We start from the raw sequence: 17,034 nt of genomic DNA on the forward strand, positions 1-17,034 counted from the left end.
TTTGGTATAAAAAATACTTTATTTTAAAGCTATGAAAGTTATAAAAATATGTAGTTAAACTTTCTACTCACAGAATGTTTGCTATTTAACATTAGTGATTTGTTTCTCCTAATGAATCTGAATTTTATTCGAAAGGTTTACAAGACATTATTACTATAATTTTAAAAACCCAGCATTACAGGGAGCTGTACTAATTGTGATGTTTTATCAGTATTCATTTAACCTCTAGATTTTTAATGAAGGCAGCAAAAACAACTATTTTCTGATGATACAGAATTTCTTATTTCTTGAAGCGTTTCTGTGGTTGACCACTTCTTCATTAGTTACCTGCAGCATGGCACCTTCCTGCCAAAGAAAAAAAAAGTGTATCTGAAGATGTTTATCACATATGTCTAAACCAAATTACCAATAGGGGAACTTCAGCCATTTTTAAAAAAAAAAAGTATAAGCAGTTCACTGGTGTGTCTAACACAAAAGGAACAGGACTTTTGTTAGCTGAGTCCACGTTCTTCAGTGGGTAGCCTTTTAAAGGCAATGGAACTTTGAAATTAGGGCATTTTTTTGGTTGCCTTTTTTTTTGGATGGGTTTTGTTGATTTTTATTTAAAAACCAAATCTAGTAGAGTATGCCACCCTTACTCTGAATAACTCATTCCTTGATGAATTTTCATTAATTTGAGGTGCAAACATTCAATGCAGTGAGAGTAAGGCTGACTGAATTTGGCACTAAGGTTTATTAGCTGCAAGAACTATAAAAAATGGTGGAAACCTCAACATTCTAGCCAAATTCCAATTTACATAATTACATTACACGCTTATGAAATACCACCTGCAGTTTCATTTGAAGTTTTCACTTCCCCTCCTAAAGAACTGCTTATGCAGTTGTTAAAAGAATGGACGACACATTCCTTCACAGAGGCAGATGTATTCTGTGGTGCAATTTTTTTCCTTACACGTAAACAGTCTACAGTTACTTGGGAACCTTCAGGATGAAACATGTTATATAAAATAGATTACAGTAGACAAGACACATAACAACATAGTTCATTTTCAACAGCACAGAACTACCTTCACTGCATTACCTTGCAACCACCATAATGCATAGACTCCCAAGAAAAAATAAAATGTTGCAGGATGCAAAAATAAAGTTGTATGATTTAATTAACTTGTGACCTACCATTTTAACTACCAACACCAGGGATGGAACCCTTGCAAAGCTTTACTAATGGACACTTGCAGGTCTCATTTGTTCAACTGTAGCAGTGTACAGTGGCAGCAGTCTATGCTTGTCCAGGGTTCATATCATAGCTAGATTCCAGTAGGAAAAAAATATGTTAAGTAGCTGAAATTAACAAAAATTTGTTTGTAAAAAATTTAATAATACAAGAAAACAGGATTCACAAATTTCTTTTCAATTGGTAATTGTTAACTCAATTCATTGCTATGTTAAACTACATAACAATCACTATACTGAAAGAATACTGTCATACAATATTAGTTTCTTGGTTTTGGAACATTAAGAAAGGAAAAGTAAATAAGATCTTACCTAAAGAAGTTTAACTGAAGCTTAGAACTATTTTGCTCTACACCCTCAGCCTTCGTTGGCATCCTTATAAACTACTGTAGTTAAAGCTTTGCAGAAATACAGCGCAGCTTTTTAAGACTGGCTGAACTTAGTGACGTTTTCAAGAGTTCTCTTGTACTAGACCTGTGTCCCTGGAAGAGTACCTCGCTGGGGATATTTCCTTTCCTTGCCATTGAAGAAGCAGCATCTAAAAGATCTAAAAAGGTGTTTCTCCTTGCAGAGATATCCCTTAAGTTATCTAGATATTTTAAACCTGATCATTTACAGACAACATACTTTTTTCTGACCAGCATTTAATTTTACATGTACAACAATAGCTTTATATTATTTGTGGGACCTTATGCTACCCACTCCTTGCCTTATTTTACAATATTAAAAAAAAAATCTAAAATTACACAATATTTCCTTTAGAATTATTTTATTAAATCATAAATGTACAACAGCTTCTTAACTCTACACACGCACTTAAATTTTTAAAAGGAAAACGTTATGTCTTATTACACCATGATCCTGGCTAATAGCTTTTCAAAACTTTGAGAAAAATCTTAAAAAAGGTTTCACATGTCACCTGAAACTTACAAATTTAACATTATCAAAGGAATGCTTCTACACTTACAAAGACCACTAGAAAGAAACAACAATTAAAAAGCTAAGAAACTGTCTCAAAGGCATTTTTACAATCCTTCCTCCACAGTAAGGTAATGTTATTAAATAATCCAAATCCATTCACAAAATGGCTCTCTGCATCTGCTCTGGTGTCTTCTGCCATATCACTGCATATTTATGCATGACTGAGATAAGTGTTTCCTTAACATTGTTATTTCGATAACCTGAAGCTGTTCTGTTACCTCTGGGCTCTCATCCTCTCCTATTTATACAGTGAAGCCTGTTTCAACAGAAGTAAAGAGTAAAAAAATAGGTTATGAAATTATTCATCTAACCATTTTTTAAAGGAAAGATAATACGATCCTAAAAAGCTTTTAACTCCTGCAGCTACTCTCAAGAATCACTGCAATTTTAACACTTAAAAACATACTTACCCATGGCATGCTTGCAAAAACTCAGTAACGGCTCCTCCCTCCATAGCCACCACTTCCTCCACTGCCCCCTGGACCATAGTTTCCTGCAATTGCAGAAAAAGGACAGAACAGTTACATCAGTACACTTTTTAAAGCTAAGAATGCTTTTGATTCTGTATGAAGATTAACATCTGCTTTACTTCCACAGATGGCATATACAATGAAGATTTTAACATTTCATTGTCTTCCTCTAAATAACCTTCAAGAACTGCCACAAGAACTACATGCTGAAATTGTAGAAGATTCAACAGTGTCACATGTAATTTGATGCACTGTACTGTCTTAAGCCTGTGAGGGCTGAATTTATTTTGCATGCTAAACCTTACAAGAAAGGGCTTAGTGTTTCACATTCCATTTCACAAGCTTTACATGCCGTATTAAATAACATTTAGACAACAAAAAGCAGGAAGTGTCATAAAAAAGTGACACTACAACAAGAGAAGGGAAAAAAAGAAATCCCAGCAAGTTCAGTGGACATTAGCTAGACTCTACAAATAGTGTGAACTGACAGCAAAGAACATGAAACTCTGCTAAGATCTTTGCAGACTGAAAACTACAAAACATTTCATAATGCTCTGGAAAAAGTTAGTATCTTGTTATTAATCTTTTAAAAAAATAGAAATTTTCCTGGAGACAAACTTTACAGTCTCAAGATGAGAAATTGTAGCCAACTTGCAGAAAGAACATGGGCACTTACAGTCCATCTATTGCAGAAGTTATCCAATTTCTATGTATCAATCTTATGATCACAGAATGGTTTGGGTTGGAAGGGACCTTAAAGATCATCTACCTCCAACCCCCCTGCCATGGGCAGGGACACCTTCCACTAGACCAGGTTGCTCAAAGCCCCGTCCAACCTGGCCTTGAACACTGCCAGGGAGGGGGCAGTCACAGCTTCCCTGGGCAACCCGTTCCAGTGTCTCACCATCCTCATTGTAAAGAATTTCTTCCTTATATCTGATCTTAATCTATCCTCTTTCAGTTCAAAAGAGTTACCCCCGTCCTAGCTTCCCTTCCACCTCCTCAGAAGATTAAATCCCACCCACTCAGGCTCCAAGGCAGGTCAGGACATATACAATACCTCCACCATATGGTCCCCCCATATTCCTGCTGCCACCAAAATTTCCACTCTTCATTGGACCGTAATTTGAAGGTTGTTGGTTGTAGTTTCCAAAATCATTATAGTTTCCACTTCCGTAATTGCCTGCATTATCAATACAAAAGTGGAGAAATACCTAGATGAGCTAAAACGCATACGGCACCCACAAAATTATCTCATTGTTAGAATTTTAAATAAAGTACAAAATCACACAGGTATTCCAACACTGTATGCAATGAACTGCTTTTTCATACTATTTGGAAAAACAAGAGCTTCCTTAAACAACGTTTACAACACACTCCCCCCTTAGCCCTCCCCCCCCCATCTCAAATGACTTGCAGTAATCTACAACTGAAATGTTTGGTCATTTCAAGCCAGTAGGTTACCTCCTCCATAGTTGTCATAACCACCTCCATAGCCCCCACCCTGGTTGCCATATCCAGGTCCTCCTCCACCATATCCTCCTCTTCCTCCTCCGTAACCAGGACTGCCACCAAAGTTGCCACCTATGACAATATAATCCTTTAAAATAAACTTTTCAGTGTAGAAGGCAACCAAATTCTACAGAATCAGAGGGTATTTTCTGTTTAGAAGTCTACAGGGGAAGAAAACGGTAGGAGTCTTGTAAAGAAATTTCTATGAATACTATTTTTAAAGGCACATAACAACTCCCACCCTAACTGAACTTTGACCAAAACCCACCAGTCAGACAGCCTAAAAGCCTCAATTAAAAGGCTTAATTAAAATCTTGATTTTTCAGGAAGTTTAAGAAACACTGCTATTCTAAAAATAATAAAAGGGCATGGTTACCCAAGAAATAATCAAACAATTTGCCAAATAAAGGTTTAACATGAGCCAGCCGCCATGTGTGCTTCTTAAAGCCAACCAAATGGTTTTGGCAATTAACACGAATTTTGTACAAATGGTAAGGGAATGTAAAAGTGTTTCTGAATGAGAGAAAAATGACCACCACAACAGTAAACTAACCTCCAGGTCCTCCACCATATCCGTTATACCCATCACCAAATCCGCGGCCACTTCCATATCCATCTGTAGAGGAAAAAACCCCAAGTACTTCAGTTCACCTGTACTCTGAATTCTCAAACCCCTATGACCTCAAGGACCAAATCTCAGAGATTATTGATTAAGCACACATACACTTGAATTTAGAAAAATGTATGTGAAATAAACACATCCAGTAATTGCTCTACATCTTGTATATTTGTGCATTTGTAAGGTACTTTGTTTTAATTTTGGACATAGTGCTTCCACTGTAAAGGTCAGGCAAGTGCTGCACAGAATTACAGAGAAGAAACTCTGAATTCCTTAATAGAATTATTAAGTTTAGGTTAATTTTAGCTTTTAATAAAATCCTTAAACGCCCCCCTCCCCCCCGCCCCCCCAACCAACAACTTCATTTTCCTGAATATTCACTTAATCCATTTGTGTGCTACAGAAGAGGTTTTCAAGTTATTTTTCCCAAAAACTTCTCTAACTGCTACAGCTGCATTTAAATTAAACGGCAGTAGTTTACAAAGTTACCCAGAACCAGACAGACAGTATAAATAAGGAAAAAAAAAGTGCTACAAACATGCCTGTCTTACCGGCTCCCCCTCTGAAATTGCTGCCAGGTCCTGGACCAAAGTTGCCACCACCTCCACGTGCATCACCAAAACCGAAGTTCCCTGTAACAGTTATAAATGGTGAGATCATGGAAAGTGAACACAAAATCAAACACAAACCATTAACCGTTACTTGTACATACCTCCTCTCCCACTCCTAGAATTTTGAACTTCCTGCATTTCCTGTCTAGAGAGAGCTTTCCTTACTTCTGCATTATGGCCATTGATGGTGTGATATTTCTGCACTGTAACCACATCAAATAAGAAAGCTTCAGCATTTAAGTACTGAGCTGGCAACAACTAAGTGTATCAGTCTTCCAAAAATGAAGTAATTTCCAAATTAATCCATGCATGTTGCACATTAATTTAAAAAAAACAAACTACCATATGATTTTTAAGCAAAGCAGCCAGCACTTATTTAAAATATATGTTCCCACACAATTCATCAAAACTATGATGTAGCAAATACTCATGCACATAACTAATCCCATTATCTCTTTAAGTTTAGTTTTACACAATTACCATGACTGCAAGGATTAATACCATCCAATTAAAGAATGAAATGAAGCTCACTTACATACAATTTTATCCACAGGATCATGGTCATCAAATGTAACAAATCCAAACCCTCTCTTTTTACCAGACTGTCTGTCAGTAATAATTTCAATAGTGTCAATTTTTCCATATTCCTCAAAGTAGTCACGAAGGTGGTGCTCTTCAGTGTCCTCTTTAATACCACCAACAAACAGTTTTTTCACAGTAACATGAGCACCAGGTTTTCCAGATTCCTGTTAAAAGAATCCTTGAAATTACCACCAAGAAAAACATTTCACTAATCACTATTTTGCCAGGATTTCAGGAACGAAATACTGATAAACTAAGATTTTTCAAGCACTGAGGTAGCCCTCTTACAATGCCTGTCCCTGTAACCTTGCTTGGGGGGGCCTTCTGGGAGAGAAGTAACATGGGGTAATTTGGAGGTTCTCCCTCCCTCCTGACCTTTATGTCAAAGCCCTAGAAAGCACCGAGAAAGATACAGATAAAAGTGCTATGAAATGCATAAAAATAAATAAAGACTTTAAACAAATTTGGAGAAAACTGTTTGAAAGAAATGCAAGTATTCAGTAACCTGAACTAAAGCATGGTTTTTATAATTGAAACAAAGATGTCAGCTTCCTCTGCCCATCTCCCCAACAGCAGTGAAACCCACATTCCACTCCTATGAACAGCAAAGGTCCTTCAACCCCAGCAATTCCACAACTGTGCATTTTAACCCCTATTCAAAATATGAAGACAACTCCTCACATTCATCGGTTATTTTTACACTTTGAGCATGATATCCAAGTTGCTGCACTAGGTAAGAATGACTTATTCCTAAAGCTAAGCAATAGCTTTGTCTGTATAGACAGTATGCACATATGCTGCTTTAATTACCTTTTTCCAAATGCTACCCAACCCTACATTCTGCAGGGAATGGAAAGAAAACTGGGATAGCTAACAGAGGTACCAGTGGTTAAGTTTTCCATTTTCCTTGACCTCTGGGCCAGCTCATTCAATTCCAGTTCATCAGTACGAATGCATTAAACACCTGGGTCCAACTGGCAAACCCTCCCAGACCTCCCACAATGTGGTAACAGAAGTCACCTAGACTCCTCACTCTGTGCCACAGTAACCTGGCTGAAAAGTTTACAGGTGCACTGCACTACTGTGCACACACCTAATTTGTACCCTGAAGTTTAAAATCAAATATGCCTGGGGCTAAACCCAGAGTAGTCCGAAGCTGATTTGGTACACCACCACCAGAAAAAAGAAGAGTTTCCCTACTACATTCCCTATTTTTAGACTCTTCAGTTACATACCTTTTAGAAATACTCCAAAAGATCTTGGAGTAGAGTCAGGAGAGATTGACGGGACTTTATTAATTTGAGGTTTAGTGACAGTAACCATTCCACAGAGAAGAATTAGTTTGGAATTTGCATAATTACAGGCATTCAACATGTTTTCAGACCCCAGCTGCATCCATTGCAGACAGGATTCTACAACCAGAATAACTTAATAATAATTCACTTTAATAATAGACATTTATGTGATAGTGTCATTTAACAGACCAAAAATGTGAGAAATGGAGCCCCACTACAGCCTTTTAACTAGAGAATTTAAACCCAGGCAATTTCAAACAAGAACAAAGCATAACTGTCCAACCAAAACAGTGATTCCTCTTTCAAAGCATGAAAAGTATCTGCTTTCAAAGCCATGCTTACCTCTCTAGCCACAGCTCTTTTAGGCTCAACCACCCTTCCATCAATCGTGTGAGGTCTTGCAGCCATGGCTGCATCAACTTCAGCCATGGAGGAGAATGTTACAAAACCAAACCCCCGTGATCTTTTGCTTGCAGGATCCCTCATTACCTAAAAATAATAAACATGTTTAAAACATTTCTACCTGTCTCATGTTAAGCTTAACACTAACAACATTTGGATAAAACATGTAAGCTTAATTTGCATTTTCCTTGATTTGATTTTGAAACACAATTAAAGTAGCAGGCTATGCTGATTAAGTACAGGAATGGCACTGCTTGGCATCACAGAAATTCAACCCATTGCTGTCCTCCAAGACTGTACTGTAACTCAGAATGCTGCTATATCAATGATGTATGTTCATGTTTACATTTTTTTCCTCAAAAAAAAAAAAAATCAAACACACAATTGCTTTTAAGCTTTCTGAAGACCAAAGACTCTGTGTTATAAAATACGTATTTACTGCTCCCAAAACAAATTCAGTGGAGAAACTTCTGCAAGAGTCACCGTCCCTGTATTTAAAAGATGTATACACATGGTGCTTAGGGACATGGTTTAGTGGTGGACCTGGCAGCATAAGGTTTACAGCTGGACTCACTGATCTTAAGGGTCTTTTTCAACCTAAATGATCGTGTGAAAACATCACACAGGAAGACATCCTCCTTTTCCAGCTTTAGTGAGGCTGCTTACCACGATACCAGCTTTCTGCTAAAGGTTACCAATCACACAGATGCAACAGCGCTCTGCGTAAGCACTCCCTAATGCACTTCAGCCAATCACAACCAAGTTAATTTTAAACTGCTGAAATCAGAGATTAGAGATAATCTGCAAAATTTTACAAGAAACAGACTGTGAATGCTCCCTAACTCTACCACCACAGTTTGCATGGGAAAAGTCTGTGCGTAGTTTCAATGGACTAAATAAATCAACCAACTGTATGCTTAAGACAATTTAACATTCCATCTTTTTATTAAGCTATTCAGAAAATGAACTCCCCACTTCTACAATTTCTAAACATTCTATGCCATCATTGTGCATTAGTATGCCGAACTTACCACGCAGTCTGTAAGCTTTCCCCATTGCTCATAGTAACTCCTCAAGCTTTCCTCTGTTGTTTCAAAGCTTAAGCCACCAATAAACAGTTTGCGGAACTGCTCCTTTTCCCTCTGAGAGAAAAGAAGATTACATTAATATAAATAATAATACCCCCTCTTATGGGCATAATTAGGTAAGATTTTTCTAAGTGTCAAAGACTTTCAGTAAGAGATTTTTTTCAAAATTAGGCTTGGCTCTTCTAGATGTTCTACCACTATTCAAGAAATTAAGCAAATTATACAATTCTACGGGTTTACTTTTACGATTCAGATTTCAATGATGTGCTTCTTCCCATCTCTTTCTCCAAATATTAAGAACAAGGGAACACACTCCAAGACTTGTAGAACAGTCCTCTCAAAGATCTTTATGACATGCTTTTTAAAGAAAAGGAAAATAAAAACAAAACCAAAAGTTCTCATTACAGATAACACGAATACATTAATACTGTCTGATTCTATTCCAGAGGACATTTATTTTTAATAACAATTCTGGCTCAAACTGTTGTACATGAATAGTAGCATGCTATTTACCCAAAGCACTAAGAACAAAACCAAATGAAGATACAGCTAAAGATGTTCTAAAATTGGTCATCAATTCATATTTTTCTCATCAATTATTAAAACAAATGAAAGCTGGGTCAATTTGTAGAATTAATCTGGGATCCTGCACCATTTGAATTAGCTGTAAACCTATCCACCCTCAACAGCAGCAGTATTAAAAATAAGTGGATTCCCTTTAAAATGAAAATGTGACTAATACATATTCACATATGTATCCGCTAATATAAATTATGCTTTCAGCAAGACTTTGCTGTATTACCTTTCTTTCAGAGACATTATCACTGCACTTGTTCAACAGAAATTTCTGCTGTGATGACCAGTACATCATTAAAAACATGCAGGACCAATAATAAGATACTACATTTACTATTTTGTATGTGGTATTACAGCAAAGCAGGAAGGACAACCTTCCAACCTCTACTAGTTAAAAATACCTTTATACTAACTTTTTACACCAAGCAGGCATCAGAATTGTCATTTTCTACACACAACAGCTTCACTAGATCATACATTTTGCCATTTCAGATGTCAAACGGCAACAATTAAGAAAATGCACTAAAAAGCAGTCCCCTTCCACAAAACTTAAGATTTCAGAATGTTCTTGGAAAAAGAACTGTCCTGCTAGGGACAGGAGAATGCAAATGCAATGATTACATCAGCTTTATCCTGTTAACTAACTTTAAAAACCAAGAAAATGTGCTTGGGTGTTTGGTTTTGTGCTTTCTTTAGGGTGGTGGTTGTTTTTTAAGCAACCCAAAAACTGCATAGTCAGCTATAACTGACAGACACAACATGACCAACTATGCACTGGACACTAAGATAAACCTAAAAAGAAAATTAGACAGCCAATGACAAAACAATGAGATTTGGGAAATAAGCAAAATATTCAGTGCACAAATGCTTTTAAAAATATTAAGCCAACCTAATCTGCATGTAGACCAACATGTTTTCTGAGGTGGTCCAAGGCAGGCCTGTATCTAGATGCATGTCACAGGAAGACAATTACTGTAGGTAGTACTGAATCCAGTTTTGTTCAAAATGCATCACCCTATTACCAGCTTGAGATACTGCAGTCTGAAGAGGAAGTCAACCCTTAGAAAAATAAACTTTTCTCCCCCCAAAAATAAACACTGTATTTGAGAACGATCAGTTTAAATGTCTCTTAAAAACAGTTGGAACTTGCCCCTGATCTAGTATTTCTTCTTCTAACACAGAGGAAGCTCTTTGTACACAGGCAAAATTAGACACAAGAGTTTAAAAGCAGCAAATCCATGTTATGTTAAGTTTCCTTTCACCTCATAAAAATAAAGGATGCTGCATACCAGACTTGGACTAAAATGTCATATGCCTCAAGTCATACTATCCTTTATAATTTGAGTAGGTTAGCAGAGAAATCATTTTAAGCAACGATACTACCAAAAAAATCCTCCTTTCAAATTACTTCAGTTCTGCTGCTTGAAAATTAGGGACTACTTGCTACAGTTTCAGAAGCCCACAAGACACTTTTTCCTATAGAACCAACTGTCACATGTCTGATAATGCACATTTATATTCTTATAAAATATGAGAATCAAGGAAATTTAGTAGGCAGGTAGGATTTTTTCAGTAAGTGTTAGGTTTACCTTTGAAAACAGTTATAAACATGTCAACAAAACTCCAGGAAAGAATAGTATCTGTCAACTGTAACAACTGCATTTGTTTTTTAAAGGACATATACAACACATTACTAATAAACATTAAACATAATAGTAATAATACTTTATGGATTTATGAATTATTAGACACTGTAATCTACCATGCATTAAGTGTTATGCAGTACATGCCCTACCAAAAAAACCCATCTACACACCACACGTGTCAGGACACGGCAGTAACAAAATTCACTACTAGTTCATCAATGAAAACCACCGTGGGAAAGTATCACAAACATGTTGTTCCACTAATACATGCACAGCCTCTGGACATAGAGAGATTATCTGTCTTAAATGTATCAGTTTTAAGAAGCTCCGGTCAGCCTAGCATTAACCTCCCACCAGGGTCCAGAGAGCTCTGACCATCTGAAGTTTATGCTGAAGCTATAAAATGCATGATAAAAATTATTACCACACCCATCCCTCTCAAGAATCTTGATGAAAAGCCTCATTTGGTAAAAACAACTCCCTACACATACAACCCATCTCTGCCAAGGCCCACAATATAAAAGCTGGAAGAATAACCTCTTTCAAGGTTTTCATAGTATGCTCCCTGGCAGGAATGGACTGTGAAGGGAAATCTTTATGAACTCTGTAGAATCATTACTGTTTATTTTAAGCTTTCCTGCACAGGCTTAAAGCAACACTTCAAAGGACTGGAAACTGTATAGCCTTTGCTGGAAAATTCATCAACAAGAGCAAGGAAATGTGCTTCATATATAAATAATGCGTGCACAAATACTCCAAACTAACTTCTGTGGGGTTAAGAACCCGAGTAACAAAAACGGTAAGCAGAGACCACCAAGTGGGATCTCTGAACTACTATGGCCAGGCCTGCCAAAAGCAAGGCTGGGTTTACTGCTCCCGAATTAGAAAGAAACTGCTCCCCGCCCCCTCCTCGGGCCCCGTTAGCCCCTATACGTTCTACAGGGCTTCGCAATCCAACCCTGGTCGTCCCGCTTCGCCCGCCCCCGCCGTCCAACGTTATGGAGCGAAGCCGTTCCCGTGCCGGCTCCGCCATGTGGCGGGTATCAGGAAAACAGGGGCCCCCGCAGCTAGAAGGGGAAAATGGCGCCCAGAAGCAGCCGTCACCTCCAGGGACAGCGATGCGGCGGGAAGGAAAAAACTTTTGGAAGCACTGACCCCCGATAGAAAAAAAAAAAACAACACACCCACAAACCAAAAAAACCACAAAAACACCCGGGTCCTCGGGCTAAACAGAAACCAAGTGCTGCAAACCGCTTCTACCACGCACCTACACCCAGGGTACCAGGAAGAGCCTGCAAGCGCTCTTTTCCGCCCCCGCTGATACTAGACGATTGCAGCTGCCGTGCAGCGCCTCATGCCGCCCGCCTCACTCGCCTTCTCGCCCCCCGAGTGATCCTCGCAGCCTCACGCACCAGCGCGTCTCGGAGCCGCCATTTTACCCCTCCCCCTCAGCACCGCCATTACTAGCAGTGCCACCCCAGCCGGTCACCGCCTCGCAGGGCAAAGGCGACCCCCCGGACCGCGCAATGATCGACCCCCCACAGCCAGATGTCCCTCTCCTCTAGCGCCGCCTTAACGGCAGCCCGGCTAACGGGTACATCAAAGGATTTAAGAATTAGCAACCCGCCATGCACGGCTACCGCAGCTTCCGCCTCCTCTCTCGGCTGCGCACTAGCCCCAGCCGCCGCTTCCAGAACCTTCCTCCCCACTAACGCTTCCTCTGCGGACAGACATCCATCCCCCTGCCCGCGGCACCCCCACCGGCACCCAGCAGCAGCACCCCAGACCAGCGCTGACAAGGGCTCAAGCCCGCTCGCAACGCCCAGACCCGGAAAAATTCCCTCCGCATGCGTAACCAAACGCGCCACCCTCCTTAAAAAAGCAAACTCCGAATTCTCCCTTTTCACGTACCATATTCTTCATGGTTTACGTATTCCTGCTTGAGAGTACCGTACAACCGGTCAGTAATGGCTGCCTTAACTGTTACGTAATTTGAAATTCAGCTCCACGTAGTGCTAGCGCCCTCCTTCTCCAGCTCAGGCTCGCTTCTGAGCTTTTAGGATTTTTTAAAAAAAAAAAAAAAAACTTGAATCTGGAGCTTAAATATCTCCAAAGGGGCAGCACTTCTGTATAACGCCCCTACGTGTTTTTATCACGTAATAAAAAGTCATCAACTCCGTTAGTAATGGCTGCCTCCGAAATGAGCCGAAGGAGCCGTCGTCGTCGAGCTTATCCGCTTCGACAGTCGCCGGAAAAAGCCGAAAGGGGCATGGAAGCCCATTCGACTCGCTTCGGCAATTTCCGGAATTTGCCGAAGCAGAAAAGAATGGCGCTCGGAACCTGCTCGGCAATTTCCGCAGAAAAAGACGCTGCAGTCACAGACTATCCAGCCCGTTCGGCAATTTCCGACAACGGAAGAGACTCGCGATACGTGCCCGAGCGGAGCCGAAACGGCCCGATCACGACTGGCACCGTCGTGGTGTGGATTTTTTTTTTTTTTCCCCCACGGAAATTGCCGAATGGCCCCGAAGGCTCAAACCTCAACGCGAGCGGTTATAATTAGCCCAAGGCGGCCTCGTATCGCCCCCCCCCCTCCCCGTTGCCACCTGTGGTACTGGCAGGGAGCGGGCGGGAGTAGAACGAAGTGCACCCCCGAAATCTCCCCTTGTTGTTGGCGGCCTGGCCCCCCCCACCCCCCCCCCACCCCTCGGCAGGAGGAAGTGATAACTACCCAGATTTTGGCGCCAGCGCCGACACATCGCGGGGGCCCAGGAGGCAGTGGAGGGAGGCGGACTTCGCCGCAGTCTGCTCCGCTCTACCCCGCACCGTCAACGTCGGGCGCACCGCCCGCTTCGGCACTCTCTTCTTCCTTCCTCCCTCCCCCTCTCTCCCTTTTTCTCTCTTCAGCGGCCCCGCACGCACCGCGACAAAGGGTGAGTGCTGCCGCCCCGCGCACCAGGGAAATGGCGCTGGAGCTGCTCCTTTCTTCCCGCCCCCTCTTCTTCCCCCCCCCCCGCCCCCCTCCCCCAGCTCTCGGGGAAAGCCAGAGCGGATTCACCCGCGGCTGCTCAGCCGGAGCGAAGCCAGCCAGCCAGCCCCCCCCCCCCGGCCGACTCCGACCCCTTCCCACACTAATAAAAGAGTTTCCGAGCCCCCATCCCTCCCCCACCGCCCGCACTAACGACTAGGCCTCCCCGCCGCAACGCGGGAAATGGCCGCGCTCCAAGCGGCCCCCTCAGCCACGCCGCAACGAGCTTCAAACCCACCCCAGCGCTCCCCGCCCGCCCTCCTCGCTCCTGGGGCTCGCCGGGGCCGCCCTGCCGCACCGACTGAGGGCCTCGCTCCGCGGCGGGCGGCGTCCGCTCGGGCCCAACGCGCCCTCATGGCGGAGGCCATCATGGCGGCTGCACTTACCGGGCACCGCGGGCCCGTTCCCCCGCCCGCCCGCTCGCCCACCCTCCCCCTCCGGCTCACCCAGTCGCTTTCTCTGTCGCCGCGAGGCATCTTCCTTCTTTTGGACGCCTGACGCGGTCCTGCGCTAGCCCCCCGTTGGAGAGACGTCTTGGCCCCCCTCCTGTGCTGGCGGCGACGACGGTAGGAGGTTGCAGCTCGCGCGTAGGCGGTGTCGTGCGCTCTGCCCCGTCAGCCGCCGGCGCGCAGTGCTCGGCCAGCCCAGCCCAGCCCAGCCCCGCCAGCCGCCGCCGCCGTGCCCGCCCTGCGCCGCGCCGCGCGGCCGCCCAACCGCTCCCCACCCCCTCCCTGCCTCCCTTCCCCCACCCCCCGCCTCAACCCCCCTCAGATGTCGCTGTTGCCGCCGTTGCTCAGTGCGCGCAGGGCGAGAGCGAGGAGGAGACGGGAGACCCGAGCGGCTGGGCACCATTGAAGTCTGTATCCTTCTTTCTCTCTCCCTCTTTTCTCTCGCTTCAGCCGCCTCCTTCCACGCACCCCCCGCCCGCCCCGGCTCCCCTTCCCTCCGCGCCCCGCGGCGTGGGCCTCGCCTGCGGGCCGCCGCGGGGAGATGCGGGAACACAGCCCGCCCGCTCCCCCCCCCCCCCCCTCAATACGCCGCCGCTTCCTTGGCGGCGGGGGGTAACGGGGGGGGAGCCGAGGGGCCGCGGCCCCAGCGCTTGCACGGCGCCTCCCGGCCCGCACGGGAAGGAGGGAGGGAGGGCCCCGGCGCGAGCGGGCTTTGCCGCGGGGAAGGAGGGTTGCGCCGGGGGGCGGGGGCAGCAGCACCCGTGCGGCGGCGGCGGACGCGCTCGGGAGACAAAGCCAGCCCGCCACCGCCGAAGGGCGGCCTCCGCCACCGGGCGTCCCTGCTCCGGGAGGCGGCGGGGGTGTGTGCCGGGCCCGGGGGAAACGTGGCGGGGTGGGGGAGGCGGCGTGGAAGGGGCCCTGGCGGCGGGGGCGCGGCGCGCAGGGCCCGCCGGGCGGTGGCGGCTGCCCGGGGCGGCAGCGGCGGGGCTCCCCCTCCCCCGGCCCTCGCTGTGGGGTGGCGGGCCAGCCCCGCGCCGCCCGGGGCAGTCCCGTTAGCTCGCCCGGGGCGTCCCCGGCCGCCTCACGTGCGCCCACCACAGGCCCGAGGCGCAGCCTCCCCCAACGGGCCTCCTCCGCAGGGCGGCCTGCATTTTCTGGTGGGGGTGGCACGGGAGGGCGGGTGGTGTTTCTTCTTATTGTTGTTGTTTCTTTTCCCCTTTCTCCTGGCTTTCAATCGGGGACAAGACAAGGCCCCCTGCGCGGGGGCCCTAGCCCCGGCCCTCCTCCCGCCTCACCTACCCCACCGCCTACGGGACTGCCAAGATCCACCTCCCGTGTCAGGGGAGAATTGGGCGGGATTGCCGAGTCCGGGAGGTTTTCTGGCCTTGAAGGACTTTCTCTTTTGCCTTGCCCGGGCATATGGGGAATTCTAACAGTTCTATAGTTTGCAGTGGGGCGGGGACAATACATGCCTAAGGAGGTGGCCAGTCCGAGAAATGACATGGAAAAGGGGATGGATGGTGTTCAACATCATTTGCGTAGGTTAGATAGGTAGTATGTACAGCTTAGCTGAGTTAATGTTGCTCTAGGACCTTAACTCTTGCGAACTTGAGAATCAGAAGGCAACGTTATAGTTGCATTAAGATAAATATTTGCTGTTTATAAGCATTTACTACAACGTAAGAGTAATGGGTGACTCATTACACCACAGATATGTAGCTGCTCCCCACCAGATTCGCAGTTAATATACCTAGCTGTATCTCGATTAACTGGTAGAATCTGAATTCCTGTTCTATTGGGTTTAAGGAAATAAGCATCCCTGATGGTCCTCCCCCTTTTCCCTAGAAACATCTCTATGCCTTAGAAGGCCTTGAGAAAAACCTTTTTTCAACCCTATATACCACTTTGTCAGTATCGTTTATCCTGGCTAGCATAATGGTGCGTTACTGGGTTATGCCAGACAAAGTAGTAACCTACTTTTTGTTCTGGATTTAATCCACATTAGAAATGTTATATGCAGTGAATTCATGGGGGTTGGAACAAGGACCATGCTTGTATTGGGATGCCTTTCTTTGAGTAATGTAAACTTCCTTTTAATTGTCATGCATTTTTCTAGTAAAAGCTCTGCAAGTCTGCAATAAAAATGGCCTCCAATAAAACTACATTGGTAAGTTCACGCACACCTAAAGTATATAAGGATTTAATCAACATATTTTTCTTCAAACTTATAACTTGGCATCTCCATTTAAAAAGATACATCCACATCTCCCCTCCCCAGCATTATTCTGACCAAAATTTCAGATCCAGAAAGTAAGGCTACTAGAAAGGACATTGTCTTTGGCTCTAATAAATCTGCCATTTGTAAAGAGACTTGTTGGGAAAAAAAAATATTAAAGGACTCTGCACTATTTCTTCTTGTCCTACAGTAGAAAACACTAAGGATTTTTTTAGCCTCCTTTCAGCACACCATGTAATTCATCGTATATGTAAAAAATAAAATCCAAATCACGTATTCATTTAATTTCTCCCGGTGTATTTGGGG

General features: G+C 44.0%; 2 protein-coding genes across 16 annotated transcripts in view; one reads left to right on the forward strand and one right to left on the reverse strand.

Moving 5' to 3' along the window:
• On the reverse strand, positions 1-14,661 carry HNRNPA2B1 (heterogeneous nuclear ribonucleoprotein A2/B1). Of its 9 annotated transcripts, none has more exons than XR_012624892.1 (12): positions 14,490-14,661; positions 8,737-8,847; positions 7,646-7,792; positions 5,962-6,172; positions 5,528-5,629; positions 5,358-5,447; positions 4,750-4,812; positions 4,149-4,268; positions 3,745-3,867; positions 2,625-2,707; positions 1,177-1,307; positions 1-345 (listed from the first exon to the last, which is right to left on the reverse strand). XR_012624892.1 is itself a non-coding variant. In XM_074837692.1 (12 exons), exons 2-11 carry the CDS (start codon positions 12,936-12,938, stop codon positions 2,646-2,648), a joined length of 1,041 nt encoding a protein of 346 aa, XP_074693793.1. In that variant the 5' UTR covers positions 12,939-13,068; positions 14,490-14,631; the 3' UTR covers positions 1,986-2,470; positions 2,625-2,645. The 9 variants fall into 9 exon arrangements, 8 of the variants coding, with proteins under 8 accessions (XP_074693769.1, XP_074693762.1, XP_074693793.1 ...); XM_074837692.1 differs by lacking the exons at positions 1-345; positions 1,177-1,307 and adding exons at positions 1,986-2,470; positions 12,927-13,068 and having other exon boundaries at positions 14,490-14,631; XM_074837668.1 differs by lacking the exon at positions 1,177-1,307.
• The window catches only part of CBX3 (chromobox 3), a 14,364-nt gene continuing 11,139 nt past the window's right edge, over positions 13,810-17,034 (forward strand). For 2 of the 7 annotated variants that reach the window (XM_074837715.1, XM_074837724.1), the window contains exon 1: positions 15,498-16,659. Coding sequence is in view for 2 of the 7 variants with exons in the window: in XM_074837753.1 (XP_074693854.1) it covers positions 16,636-16,659 (24 nt within the window). In the remaining 5 variants the exon portion in view is untranslated. Of the gene's footprint in view, positions 13,949-14,759; positions 14,900-15,497; positions 16,660-17,034 lie in introns of those variants that run through there. The other 5 variants (XM_074837753.1, XM_074837743.1, XM_074837771.1 and 2 more) reach the window with 5 other exon arrangements.

This window comes from Strix aluco, chromosome 1, assembly GCF_031877795.1.
Source record: "Strix aluco isolate bStrAlu1 chromosome 1, bStrAlu1.hap1, whole genome shotgun sequence".
Taxonomy (NCBI): Eukaryota; Metazoa; Chordata; class Aves; order Strigiformes; family Strigidae; genus Strix; species Strix aluco.